This window comes from Streptopelia decaocto (assembly GCF_964273445.1).
Source record: "Streptopelia decaocto genome assembly, chromosome: Z".
Taxonomy (NCBI): domain Eukaryota; kingdom Metazoa; phylum Chordata; class Aves; order Columbiformes; family Columbidae; genus Streptopelia; species Streptopelia decaocto.
Window position 1 is genome coordinate 47,185,378 of NC_138657.1, and position 15,105 is coordinate 47,200,482.

At 40.6% G+C, this 15,105-nt stretch overlaps 1 protein-coding gene across 1 annotated transcript in view; it reads right to left on the reverse strand.

Annotated features, from left to right (window-relative positions):
• Nucleotides 1-3,794: 3,794 nt before the first annotated feature.
• PGGT1B (protein geranylgeranyltransferase type I subunit beta) overlaps nt 3,795-15,105 on the reverse strand; it is a 44,487-nt gene continuing 33,176 nt past the window's right edge. Inside the window, exons 6-9 of the mRNA XM_082075616.1 lie at nt 13,893-13,938; nt 12,118-12,302; nt 11,727-11,835; nt 3,795-4,490 (exon numbers count right to left, since the gene is read on the reverse strand). Coding sequence (XP_081931742.1) covers nt 4,306-4,490; nt 11,727-11,835; nt 12,118-12,302; nt 13,893-13,938 — 525 coding nt within the window. The 3' untranslated portion in view covers nt 3,795-4,305. The remainder of the gene's footprint in view (nt 4,491-11,726; nt 11,836-12,117; nt 12,303-13,892; nt 13,939-15,105) is intronic.

The window sequence follows — 15,105 nt, forward strand, 5'->3', positions numbered from 1 at the left end:
GACTACGTCAGGCATTAATTTTATAAATACATTCTTGATAAACTGAAAGAACAAAGGAGGGGGGTCTGTTGTACACCAACATTGCTGGAACACCAAAAGGTTGTGGCAACGTAGCTGTTCTGCATAGTGCAAGCTCATAGCCAAGATGTTTCTGACGTCCTCAAGCAGATGGTAAAGTCATTTAATTTAATTTCTTTTTTAGGTTCAGCCTCAGCAATGTAAAGCTGTGGTTAACAAAAAATTTTTACAGGTGGATAGTGTGGCGGAATGCAACCCCCCTCTCTCTCTCCCAGTTTGGAGTAGGCACATCTCCCTCTTTCTCAGCTACCTGAGGCTAACAGCTTCTTTTGTGTGGCCCAGAGCACACCACCCAGGCCCATTAGGAGAAGGGAGTGCCGAGGCGCCACTGAGCCGCTGGGTGCCTGCGGCCAGTATGGGGGATGTTTGGAAGGCTTCAGAGGCACCCACAGGCAGTGTGGGGGTGCAGAGAAGCTTCTAGAGTGACTCCAGTCAGGTCTGATCAGCCTATAAAAACGGGACGCTCGTCGGCGACTCGGCCCCTTGTGCGGGTCCCTCGGAGCACGAGCTTGGCCCCTGCCGCCGGGAGCCACGGGCCCCCCCCGCTCCCCGGGATGGAGACTCCACTTGCCCTGCCGCCACGTGTGTAAGTAAAACTTCTCGCGGATTGCGAGCATACTTATACTTTCCGTGCACATTTGCACATATATTTTCCGTGCACATTTGCACGGGTACTTTAAATTAATCCTCGCACAGTCGCGAGTGGCCGCTGAGAGCCCCTCGCACAACCGCGAGTGTATTTTCCTCCCGTGCTTTCACATAAGCACAATTGCGAGTGTATTATAAATTTACCCTCGCGGAATCGCGAGTGCACACTTCTCGTACTCACTACGAGTACGTGCATCTCTTTTGCACCGTGTTTGGCAAGTGTGTGCTTCTCCGGGACCCAAGGCTGGCTCCGGCATTGTTTTGGTGCAGCCACATGCATGCACACTGTGGACCGCTGTTGTATTAGTTGCTGCCCCTTCAAATTATTTCCTCAACTGATATCCGAACCTGTATTTAAGTCACTTGTGGAGTGCTAAAACCCTGTTTCTCACTGGTTTAATAAAAGTTGCTGTGGACTCTGTTGTCCCTTAAATTAACCTTGGGGTGCCTCCGTGTAATATTTCATGACAGATAGCGATGGCATAGTTTACTTTCTCTAGCTATATTTAAGCTTCACAGTTCACATTTACATTTTAGCTGCATTTGGACGTCTCTGTTTTAAAAGAGATTTTAGGTTATGGACTCCTTATCTATGAAATTGTGGTCCATCAATTTATGATCTAAAATTTTTCTAGTCAGAAGACATGTAGCCACAAAAATGGGAGAGGCACCGCAATCTAGCATTAACTACACGGTCAAACTCGAATTGTCTGCTACACAGCAATATTCGATGTTCACCATTTGTTTGCTTGACACCAGTTGTGATGTTAAGAATGGCAAATCATCCATACAGAGTTGGTTATTAGCACAGATTTTTGTCAACCTAAAAAGATTAAAGATTTCAAATCAATTAAAGTAATTACATTCTCAGTGTGGGTGAAGGCCTACACATTTTGCCAGCTCCAGAAGAAACCATGGTAATTAATGAGAAACAAATATGCCTCCAGCAACCTTTAGAAAAGGATACCTTTGCTGACAACATTCATGCTGAAAAGATACTGATATTTAGCCAGAGGTGGGGGCAAGCTGTAGAATAACTGGGGCCCAAAGTGATGTGAAATGTAAAATCTGTATAAACAACCCAAGGTAGCTTACAGATACAGAAAACAAAGCAAGAAATATCAGATGCCTTTTGAAGCAGAACACTGTTAAATTACTTGCCGTGAGAAATTAACTAGCTATTCACAGAATGTGATTTTTCACTGTTGTCCCTTTGCTTCTGCTTCTCTACTGTGATGTCTCTCACAGAAGAGGATTTGGTCACAGGGTAACTTATGAGCCATAGGTTAGGATTTTCCAAGTACAGAGTCGTCCCAAGATAATTAAATACATCATTGCTCATGAAGCCAAGTAAGCAAGTATCAATATTTGGGCTGTTCCAAGCAGAGACTCAGAGTACCTTATTAAACTCTTCTGAAATTCAAAGCTACTTACTCGAAAAGGGGATATACTGAACACTAAAAAACTGGTAGACAGTTCTCCAGCAAGGCAGAGAGGCACAAGCAGAGATGGGTAGCTACAATTACATCACATTTCCATTGCAACTTCACCACGTTCCAAAAATCCACCCCACTCTACCATGGGTCAATTTGTGGCCACCATCCGACAGCAAATACTGTGCTATTTTGAATGACTTCTACCCCAAGGTTTTGTTTTCAATGGATTCTCAGCTAGGTAGATCCCCATGACCTGACAGTCTTCTGTTCAGGGAAGCTGACCAATATCCCATTAAGCCCCTCTATGAAAATGGACTCCTATGGGAACTGCTGTTATACAGCCCCAGCCTGGAAGATCTTCTCTTTTATGGATCTCTACTATTTCTTTTATTTGCAGCCGAATTTCACATCATCTCACGATGTGGCAACTAAAATTCCCAAGCCCTATCCTCCTCACTTCATTCCCTCATATTCGTACCTCCCTCTTGCTCTTGCCCCCCCATCTACGTACTTACCCAAAGCAGCTCAGATCCTTTCCACCATTTTAGTTCCACTCCTACTCCATATTCCCTTCCCTATTTTTCCCTTGCCTCCACCCTCTGTATCTCTGAGTTTTCATATTCTCTTACTTTGTACCAGTCCACCTCATTCTTCCTCCCCAATTCTAGCCCTACAGTCCTCTTGCTTCCACCACTCCAGACTTGTGCAGTTTTTCCAGCTATGTAGCCTCTCCTCCTGCCAGGAAACTATCTACTGGGACATGCCTAGATCATGTCTTACTTCCAGGTCCTGCCCCATGCTCCTTCTCTGCTTTTTCAAGCAGACCACCACCACCACCAGTGATATTCCTAATAATGCCAGGGAAATTAATCTGCTTATAGAAATAAAAACAATTTCTTTAAGCAGGAAGGCTGCTACAGGTCTGGACACCAGGATTGTCCTGGTAGCCTGAAGATGCCCATTGGATCTCTCTGATGTGAGATAGGGGTACAACTACTCTACCCTTTCCACTTGCACTGCATTGCAAAATCAGAACCACGGTTACTCCCAAAGCTCTTTTTGCTGACTGAAAGGGTCTATATCCTGTCTCTTTGGGCTGAGTGGTGCCAAATGGTGTGCTTAATCTAGCTTGAGAGATCTTCATTGATCTGTGTTTGGAAATCCTTTAGAAAAAAAAGAATGTGCCTTAGTGACTGGCAAGTAGGAAGATATCCTGGTGTCTACCGCATGCCTGAAATGCAAAAAGTGATCTGTCACAAACACCAACAGCTGCAAAGTTATTTCCTTTCTGAGCAGCATTTTAAGCATAGGAAGTAAGCACAACTACTAAATAACCTGAGAATGTACATCATTGCTCTAACAATGAAACTCTGCTACTTAAACTCCAATGTTTCATTCTTTACACAGAGTGGCTAAAAAACTCAAAATTATTTCACGCTAAAAGGAAAACGTATAAAAATTAATCAGAGTGAAGTTGTACAATTTTAATGTACTGCAATGTCTAGACTTCGAAAATAGGTTCTAATGTTAACTCACACACAGCTATTCAAGAAGACTGTGTTGAATATCTCCTATTGACACACATCAATTATGAAATCCATTTAGTAAGGTCACACAACTTTAGAAATCAAATATATTGAATAAAATAATTTTATTTGTATTTACTTCCTTTTTTTTTTTAACAAAGTTTATGGAACCTGAAAGTAGACGATAAAAGGTAACTTTTAACTGAGACTTACTAAAATATGTCAAACATTAAGATCATAAAGAACTCCAAGGATCTGTGCTATACTGTATGATATGTAAACAGACTTTGAAAGTATTTCCCCATTATATATTTTGACACAGTATGCACAAATTTTAAAATATAAAATAAAAATGAAGTTTATATGCCTCAAGGGATTTTGTAGAAGTAAAGCCATTTGAAGAGCCATTTACAGTCTGTGGTGACAAGCTTCTATATAATCAAAATATTTCCCCATTTCACAATGCAGAATAAACTGCTGAAGGCAACTCCTATCAAAGTGAAGCCAGCAACACAGATCTGATTGTATGACTCCAGCACTTAAAAGAGCACATTGGTTACACATGGCTTTTAACCTTGGGCTACAATTATGCTACCAGAACTAAAATCAAGTCTAAATCAGTCATGTAGAGAGGTCTGTGTCTTCTGAACACTATTTAGAGTCCTTGTTTTCCAGATCTGATGAAGGTGGTGAAGGCGCTCTGAGGTTCTTGTGCTTACATTCAAGGCAGGATGAACTTTGCAAATACCAGATTCTCCAATTAATGACAAACCACAGATCCCAAAGTAGGCATGTAAAGCATCTGAAAGAAGGATGGAAAAGGAAAAAGAAAATTATGTCAGGCTGTAACAGCCAAATGTTTCTGGTTTCCAACCTCCCTGAATTATTAAAGCCAAGGGAAACAAACAGGTGTTACATTTTAAACTTGAATTTTGATCAGAAAAAATCAATTTCTACCCAAAGCCACCAGTGTGAACTGACAGTCTGCAATCTCTAAAACTAGAGTCTGGTTTTGTTTTATAACAAATCTTGCCAACTACTTTATTCCTTCCGAATGCTCAGGCCAAAGGAGATGGAAGAGATGGAAATAATTTCTGTCCACAAAGCAGATTTTTTTCCAAAGCATGAAAGAATTTTTAGTTAATTACTTGATGAACAGATGATTACTGAAACCAAAATTAGTGCCAGCCAAACTGGCAGCCAAACTGCCAAACAGCAAGATTTAGAAGTACAAAAAAAATCATTACCTAGCCTCTCCCCCTCCTAAGTATAGGAATTCATGAGTTGGCTTCATCAGCCATAACAGATGACTGCCACCAAAAAGGGATGCTCTGATTCCCCTGTCCCACACTACTCCTGCTGCACACCTTATACCAGCACTACAGCTCGCTGAACACCCTTTAGCAGTGTGGGACAGGGTGACATCATACTCAGTATTATAAGCAAGGGGAAAGCTGGCTGGTGGCTGCTGCTCAGAAACTGGCTGGGCACCAGTGGAAGGTGAGCAATTGCATTGAGCATCACTTAATTTGTATATTCATCATCATTATAATTATTATTTTCCCTTCCTTTTCTGTCCTATTAAACTGTCTTTATCTCAATTCACAACTTTCACTTTTTTCCCCATTCTCTCCCCAATCCCACTGTGGGGGCAAGTGAGCAAACTGCTGTGTGGTGTTCAGGTACTTGCCGGGTTAAACAACAACAGTGCTTTTTGGTGCCCAGTGTGGGGCACAAAGGGTTGAGATAATGACAGATCTGACCAGAGCATGGTAAAGCAAATTTGTGATAAGCATTCATTACAGTAATTTGATAGTTGCTGGTCACAATGTTGATTTATTTCCTCTCAGAGCTGTTGTGCTCGTTATCAGAGTTGTGGTATGTAACACCTTACTGGCTGCATACGTTCCCTGTTGCACTGTTTATCACCTCTGGGAGCTGGACCAAGGTTATCATTCTGTTGTGTCAGGTAACACTGGATTATGAGGGGGTTGTGAGACCAACCTGGCATTTGCACTCAGCATTGCCATCACCTCTCTACTTCAGGAGTCATCTCTTGGAAACTATTAATAATTACACTCTCTGCCTTTTCTCCTTGGAGAGTCAGTCTATGGAGGAAACAAAGGGGAACACTTTCCCCTGCTCCTTCACCTTCCCCTTCTCCTCCAGGCTAGTTACAACAGGTCTTGAGAATTTTGAATACCCTTGGGATGTTCAAACTAGGATGTTCCTACTGCTATGTCTCCTGAATGTGTTTCAAGTCTTGTTTAAAGTTAAACAACCAATTAAGAATACCACCCAGAGATCTGTCCCGAGGCTGGATAGTTATGAGTGGCATGGTGTGTGGGATAGCATGGGCAAATGCCTAGGATAGTGCACACCACCAGTGTTTTGGAACTTCATCACTGTACAATTGCAGAATCCTGAAAAACTAGTGAAAAATTGGGAAGAAGTATGCTGTCATCCTGGCAGTTCTGGGAAGACACAAATCACTGCAACACGCAGGGGCTTGCTGCATGGCTACTGAGACCTGTTTAGAAGTGACAGCTTGGGCTTTAGAAGTGACTGGAACTGGAGCACAGCTCCTCCTGGCACCTTGACTGCCGGTGCCCTTAAGGGGAAGAGATGGCCTCTGGTCTGATGACAAAGTGACAGGTACTGCAGGTACTCTAGCCCCTGCGACAGGCAACGCAGCTGAACTAGAGAACCCACCTGTTGCACTATCAGTTGCCCCTATACACAAAAAGGAAATCTTGGAAGCAAAAGTCATCACACTTAGTAAGGGATTTCAGGGGTGAAGAACCAGGGTCATCATGAGAAGAGGAGGAGGACTAAGAACTCATTAATGAGATGGTAACCACCTGGTCTCTATCCCTGAGCGAGCTGCAAGATACACAAAAAGATTTCAGCTGTCATTTGGGCAAGCACATTCAAAGAATCACAGAATGGCTGGGAGTGCAAGAGACCTCTGGAGATCGTCTAGTCCAGGGAAATCAAATGCTATTTTAATCGGGCGCCCCATCAGGCTTGCAGTTGCCTTCAAAGAGCCGACTGTAATTTTAGGACTGCATAAATGTAGAAGTAGTTACATTTATACAGTCCTAAAATTACAGTCGGCCCTTTGAAGGCAACCTACAGTAATTTCTTGTCCTTCTTTAACTGAGGAGCCCAGAACTGGACACAGTACTTCAGATGCAGCCTCACCAGGGCAGAGTAGAGGGGGAGGAGAACCTCCCTCGACCTGCTGGGCACACTCTTCCTAATGCACCCCCGGATACCGTTCGCCGCCTTGGCCACAAGGACACATAGTTGACTCATGGTCAACTTGTCATTCACCAGAACTCCCAAGTCCTTCTCTGCAATGCTGCTTTCCAGTAGGTCCACTCCTAACCTGTACTGGTGCCTGGGGTTATTCCTCCCCAGGTGCAGGACCCTACACTTGCCCTTGTTGAACTTCATCAGGTTCTTCTCTGCTCAGTCCTCCAGCCTGTCCAGATCTGGCTGCTGGATCTTGCTGGCTGCTCCAACACTGGGCTAGCAGGGCCAGTAGCCTGGAATTAGAGGGTAAGGAAGCCAAGCAGCTGGGATGCCTGTCTACGGAAAGAGGCACTGACAAAGTAATTGGAAAGGGGCACAGACCTCAGTCCCTGGAGGCAACTCCTATCAGGTGTGAAGAAAAGGTGTCCCTTCAAGGAAGATGTTACATGTCACCCAGGCAAGCAGACCACCATCGAAAAAGGTATCCAGTACCTGAGGGAATCAGCCATGCTGGAGGTGATTTATGATGACTTGGACAACAAGCAGTTATCCAAAGATCCAGATGAAGTCAAGCGTACATGGCCTATGTGGCAGAAGTTTCTATAGTGTGCACCATTGTCGTACACCAACTCATTGGCAGTAATGTCCTGGAAAGACGGAGAGGGATCAGCAGTGTGTAGATGAATCGGCTGTCCAACTCTGGCAATACAAAGAATGTTTCTCTTCCTCCTTCATCTCAGTTGTGGAGAAACTGTCCTGGGAAGTCCACCAACTCAAAGAAGATATGTCCCACTTCCCACCTGTATGAAGCATTATCTCAGTAATTAGCAATAAGCATCACTCTGCTCAAAGAGATGATATAGAGGGTACGCATCACAGGCCACCCTGTGGTTTTACCTGTGTGACTACAGAGAGGACATGAGGAAGGGGTCCTAAGCAACAACAAAGCTCTGAACAAATTAAAAAGGCTTTTGGAGTTGTGGATACAGAGGATCTGAGGCCCACTACACTCCAACTGAAAAAGAGACACTAGCAGCATATGAAGGGGTTTGAGATGCTTTAGAAGTGATAGGAACTGAAGCACAGCTCCTCCTGGCACTTTGACTGCCGGTGCTGGGCTGGATGTTCAAAGGGAGGGTCCCCTCTATGCATGATGCAACTTATGCTACGTGCAGTAAGCAGGTTGCACTGATGACATCGTGAGCTTGACTGGGAAACCCCAGTCGCTCAGGGATCTTTGAAGTGACCACGGGCTGGCCAGAAGGCAAAGATTTCAGAATATCACCAGAACAGAAGGTGACATGGGCTGAAGAGACCTCACTGTATAATAAACAATCGGAAAATGAGAAGGAACATGGCCTGGCCTGTTCACTGATGGATCCTGTTGTATTGTGTGAAAGCATCAGAGGTGGAAAGCTGCTATATGGAGTCTTATATGACAAGTCACAGAAACTGCTGAAGGAGAAGGTGAAATTGAGTCAGTGAAAGAGGTGAAAGATATCTAGCTGTTTTTAGACATTGCTGAATAAGAAAAATGGCTGTTGCTTTATCTCTACAATGACTCATGGATGGTGGCAAATGCCCTGTGGGGGTAGTGACAGCAATGGAACCTCCTGGGGCATGCAGCAGTACATCCACTTGATTTAAAAGAAAATTTTGTTTAAATCTAGTCACGACTTATGGACAAGCCTGAAAAAAAACCCAATAGCTTAGATATGTATTCAACAAAACATTGTGGAATAACCCTGACAGAGAGCTAAGCACTGCACAGCTGTTAACTCACTTGCCCCCCTCAGTGCGAGAAGAAGAGAGGAAGAGAAAAAGCGAGAAAACTCGTAGCTCACAATAATGACACTTTATAGGGAAAGCAAAAGCCACTGGCAGAAGCAAAGCAAAATAAGAAATTCATTCATTATGTCCCAACAGGAGACAAGTGTTTAGCTACTTCAGGAAAGCAGGGCTTTATCACACATAGTAGTTAGTTGGGAAGACAAACACTGTAACTCCAAAAGTCCTTCCCTTCCTCTTTCTTCCCCATCTTTTACTGCTGAGCACAATGACATGTGGTCTGGCGTACCCCTGTGGTCAGTGGGGTCAGCTGCCCTGGCTGTGCCCGTCCCAACCTCCTGCGAACCCTTAGTGTGCTTGCTAGCAGGGCAGCATGAGAAACCCAAAAGGCCTTAACAGTGTATAAACACCGCTCCACAACAGCTGAAACATCCCTGCGTTATCAACACTGTTTTGGTAATGAATCCAAAACACAGCACCACGAGGGCTGCTAGGGAAAAAAACTGAACCCCATTAAACCATAACAGTGTGGTTTAATGTTTGTAACAAGTAGTACTAACACAAAGTAGCAGATCAAACTGCTCAACATGAAAGTCTTGGGAAAAAAAAACAACAAACTATCAGTCACTTGTAACCAAAGAACAGAACAATCAGAGTAGGAGTTCAGTTCTGTTTTCAAGTATGAACCTCCCTACTAAGCTGCTGTCCATGCCTGCTGTATGAAACAGTAATATTACTACTATGATATTTAGGAGATTTTTCAGAGGAAAGCCTTTCCTATATTTTACAACCCACAGACCACACTGTATATCACTATAAACAAAACAACAGTCATGTCCTGAATCACTTTGTTATGCTCATGTTTCCAGAGGATTACTAGCACTTGAAGAGTCTTTTGACTTTTTACATTTCTTTTCAAAGGCAAGTAGGTTTTCAAGTTCATTACTCAATAAGCACACTGGTCCAAGCACTACTTTAAATCAAGAATAATTGTTAAATAATGCTACTGGCCTCCAGAACCAACAATGTATTGATGTCTTAGCATTGGAACAACAGGACTACAAAATAATATTTCCCTGAATCAACAGTTGTGAAAAGATGCTTGCAACTTTAGAATTCCATGTAATATACAGATTATCACAAGCAGTTGACTGTTTTCTGAAATTTCTTTTAGTCTTCTTCCTAAAAACATTACTGCACATCAAAGACAGGTTTACTATTCAAATTTAAATAGTTTTTATGAAGTAGGAGCTAAAGAAATTCAAATTCTGAGTCTATCTTAGAAAGCACATTTGAAAAAATTGCATATTCTTACTTTGCAAACTTTCCCTAGAATATTCTGTCACATCTGAGCTTTTCATCAAAACCAAATTGTTATCAGCTTTACAAATACTAAATGCTCATGGAATAATTTCTGTCCATATTGAGCCCCAATAGAACAATTAACTCATTTGCAAGGTGATCCACAGCATTCTTATTACCTTCACATTTTGCATTTACACTGAAGTCAGAAGACTCTACATTTAACCAAAAGCAGGCTTTTGAGAACAGTTGAGCTGCACAGATGCTTTATGTTAGTAAAGTGTGAAATCTTCATTGTGGAGACATACAACGATCAAAAGACAGCTTGCCTTTCCAATACCAGATTGAGTTTGTAGTAAGCTCAGCTGTGTATGTACAACAACGAAATTTCAGTTCTACAGCAACAATCTTTGCAATGCCTCACGTTTGAACTGCATTAACTTTTTACTCTTTCCTCCAAAATATGAACACAGACTTAGGTCACAATCTGCCTGAGGAAAGTGCCGCAACAAGCCCATCTACCACAAGAAAACAACAGAGACAGTAAAAAGCTTGCTTTATAGGAACCACCAAGGCTCAGACTGGAACACCACAAAAATCAAAGTAAAACAGCCTTATTATAAGCCTTGCTTTTCTCAATTTTTATCTCAAACACTCACAGCTATGCTAAAGGACACATTAAGGAACTTCACATGATTGGAGTTTTAAACAGATTTTTTCATTGCCAGCTCACTAAGTAAATAATCCATAAAGATATATAAGAAATATTTCCTCCAAGTGATACTGACTGATCTACATGAAGCACAGTAAATACAGCTAAGTCCTCATGAATCCTAAGCTGGCTTTCAGGGAAACAGGGAGAGCACATCTACCACAAGCACTGTGTTTTCAGTGTGGGTCTGCCTTGAAAAACTCTCATTTGTTGTTCAAAATGAAGGGATGAAATATCAGGGCAGAGATTCTGAAGAGACCCTTCTTTTATTATGACTAAATTTTATCTTATTTGGTCAGTTTACAGACTGTTTATCTTTTCTGTAAAAAAATGCCACTGTGCAATGCTAATGGCACGAGGCTTATTGTTCTAAGTTTCCTATATTTTCATTGAATTCTACCATACTTCAAAAATATTTCAAATTAAAGTTTTTAGCATATTTTCAATTTTTTCATTACTTTAAATTATCCATTTCCGAATGGATAATAATTAACTTATATACTACATATAATTGCTATGTATAACTACAATCTATAAATAATATCTAACTACGTAAACTTTGGCTGTTTTTAAATACATAAATGATTTCTAAATAAGCTTAAAGAATTCCTTTAAAGAAAGAAATGTTTTGAAATATTTTACTCAGGCCATTTACAAAGATGCCCACTGGACAATATTCCCTTTAATGAGAGCACTTAAACACACAGAAAAGCTTCCCCAGCTCTAAAGAGACAGTGATTTTCTTTCAGTGATAGTTTAAACAATAGCTCATTTACACTGTGGCTATACAAGGGAAAACTATATTGTATTCTTCATCTTTCCCTTTAAATTATGAAAACTTCATTAGATTTCACGGGTTTTTCCCGTTTTTTGAGGAAGATAGAGGAAAGTCTTCCTTTACTTCTCCCAGATGTCTAACTGCTGGAATGTATTTCTAGCTTAGAACACACTCACCATAATTTTGAAAAGTAAATCTACCTGGATGGCTATCTGGCCACTTAGCAAATCCACCAACAAGGCGATCTTGAGTTGACAGGATGTAATTGCGGTTTTTCTCAAAATCTGTATATTGGAATATGTTCAAGAGCTGAAAAGAAATCAGACTGTTACAGTTATATACTAAATATTATTACACTGTTAATACTAAAATATAATAACCTATTTATGAGATAAGTAGTGATAGCAGAGATAGCACTAATCTGGTAAACCTACATATCCTGCATTTTTGCAAGATGAAAGACCTTCATAATGATCTGTGCATATGCAGGCACTTGTGCCAAATATGTAACTGTTCCAAGCAAAGAAAAGATATGATGCTTAAAGAAATCAAACAAGTCAGTAACTATCCTGTAGCTGTTCTGTACACTACCTTCAATGTTGCTCCCACCCAAAAGGAGTAGCAAGTGTCTACAGGTTTGTTGGGTCGTCCATGGTAGCCATTCTGTTGTCTCATTATACACCACCTTCTTATTCTGTTCAACTCTTTTTCTGAAAAAACTTCCTCCAGTTTACCCATCAAACACAGCGATGCAATGCCACAGAATGTAGAGCCACCTGTGAAGAGACAGTTGTTCTTGCAATGTTTTGATATCCAGTTTTTCACTGAAGCACACATGATCCCAGTCAGGACTTCTAACTAAGGTAGCAACAATTAAATAACACTTCCATATTGTTAAAAATCCATTTAAGTCCAAAAGCCAGATAAATAAGCCCACTATAGTTCAGCATGTATGTCAAAGGCAGAAAAAACCCAACCAAACTCTTGCACAAATAAACCTTAACTCATTTTCTTAAAGCTGGATTGCCTTTCAATGCTGTACAATTTACATTACACAGTAGTCCAGAAATAAGTAAATTCCAGTGCAACAGAAAACATTTCTTCTCATGTAACTTTAAAAAGAAAACTATTGGGATGCCAGCAATCAAACTGAGGCAGAGATGCCAAAGACAGTCTCAGACACAGTTCCCCAGAGGTTATAAATAGCCAGAAGTGTAAAAAAGTAGCAGACAGTACAAAAAAGAAAAAAAAAAAAAAAAGACATGGTTAATACTATGAAAATATTGGTGGATTCTCACAGTTGTAATAAACACAAATTACACTTCTACACTTCTAAGGATTTTTTTTGTTGTCAAGGAAGCTACAAATAAAATTTGACTTCAGAAGAAGAACTCATGCTCTTTGTTTATCATGGCCATCACTTTTTAAAGCCCATCAAAACTCGTTCTGAGACTATCACTTGATATGGTAACATTAAAGCCTGGGAAAGACTAAGCCAGCTGTTGATCAAAGACGTGGGGCCCAAACTCCCTTACGCTATCCTGGTGCTAGAAGACCGCAGAAACTCTGAGGTTGTTTTCATTCTGATGCCGAACTGCAGAAGAAGGATGCTGAAGTAATGCTATCTGTTATCACTAGTAATCTACTGTAACTTATTTAATTTTTTAAATACATAATGGTATAAATTTAAGTTTTTCAACCTTATCCATCCTGCAGGAAGAAAAATGATGGAATACTATCAAAGCTCAATACTAAGGATAGAGCTAGCAAACATTTGATAGGCGTAGTATCAGCCACACAGAAGTCAACAGGTTCTCCCTCATGAGCAGACCACTACTTCATGGCACAGGAAAATATTTGGCTTAAAAATATCAGTCCCTTGGGAATTCCTATCTTCATTACTACCAACTGTTTACAAAAATTAACCGCTGCTTCAAGATTTGAGCCCCAGTGGATGCTGCGATATATCAGAGGAAATGTTTCTACATTTTCCTAATAGTTGCTGAAATTGGAGATTATCAGGTGCATCACACAAAATCTCTTGCAGATAAATCCAGAGTAGCAATGCTACATGTGGAAAAGTTTGCTCTGTCAGCAAGAGATGAGAACACCTGCCAACACCTTTCAATAAAACATTCATAAGGTAAGATTAATGACGTTAATATATTAAGAGCCCATCTGGTCTGAGATTAAAGCTGGAACTAAGGGAAGAAGGCAGATAATATTCTGAGGCATGTTTTGCATTTGCTTCTTATCCCACTTCCTTAAAATCAGAAAAGAAGGAAAGGCATGACATAGACAGCATCTCTTCCAGCATTTCCAATCCCAATCTTAAAAAAGGGCATAGAACATTTTAACATCCTTACCATGAGATTCGAGTCCAGGTCCTTGCGCTAGGCCGTTGTCGTAAGACTGAAGAAAAAAACCCATAAATCAGTTACTTTAGAACAAAGTCATTTCCATAGATATTGCAATTCCTCAGTCTACTAGAAAAATTACCATCAGACCATAACCACCATTTAACCTGATTAAATTCTGAACCTAAACCTCAAAAAGTTCTTGGCACAAAACAGTTAACAAATCAGCCTTGTTCCAATGCAGGCAGCTTTTATGACTTACATGGAGTTCATTTTAGTTGTGGCATATATTAAAAGTCTGAAAATGCGTAAATATGTCTCTGCCAAAAAGGGAAAGCATGTGATGCAGATAACCACTACAGGAAAAAAAAAAAAAAAGTATTTAAAAGAGAGAGAAAACGGATACAAAACTCTGAACAAAATTAAATGGATAAACTAAATCTGTCTCTAACCCAAAAGCCGGTTCACACACATAAAGGCAAAATGCAAGGTACTACTGTGTGTATAATACCCAAGTACAAGAAACGCTTTAGTAAGGAGCAAGAAAGTTAGGCTTAAAAAAAACAGATTGGGCCTGGGGTGGGGAGGGGGAGAACTGGGGAACACATGAACCAGAAGTGACAACATAATAAAGCATGCTATTGGGCTAAGCTTAACTTGCCCTATAAAATGCTACTATTAAAAATATCTTAACAATGCAGAAAAATTACTTCCTTAAGTAAGAGAAAAAGGAGAAACTTGAGCCTGATGAATAAAGCACCAAGAATATTACAGTACAGGTCTGTTATAGGCAGTCTAGGAGGAGGTGATAGAGCAGGTGATATTGTATATGTAATAACAACAATCTTTCTTCCATAAAAAATATTACATGATTTTGTATGATCAGAAACAAGAGAACAGAGTAAGTTATTCACAAAATGGAAAACATTTATTTTACAAGAGTTCATAGAACACTTACTTAGTTATCACTGGACAAATACCAACCTGTTTAGTAGGAACAAAAATGACCTCAACCTTTTAACTTTCAAAGTTAAATTGCAGACACTTATCTCTCTACATCAGCTGCTCAATTAATTATTAGTTCAATATCTGGTCAGACAGTTAGAAAGCAATTTACCCTTCCCCTCCACCAGGTGCTGACTATGAATTTCTCATGTTTTCTACAAAACACTTAACAGTGGTTAGTAGATGAAAGACACCTTGACAGACTACTCATGACTCC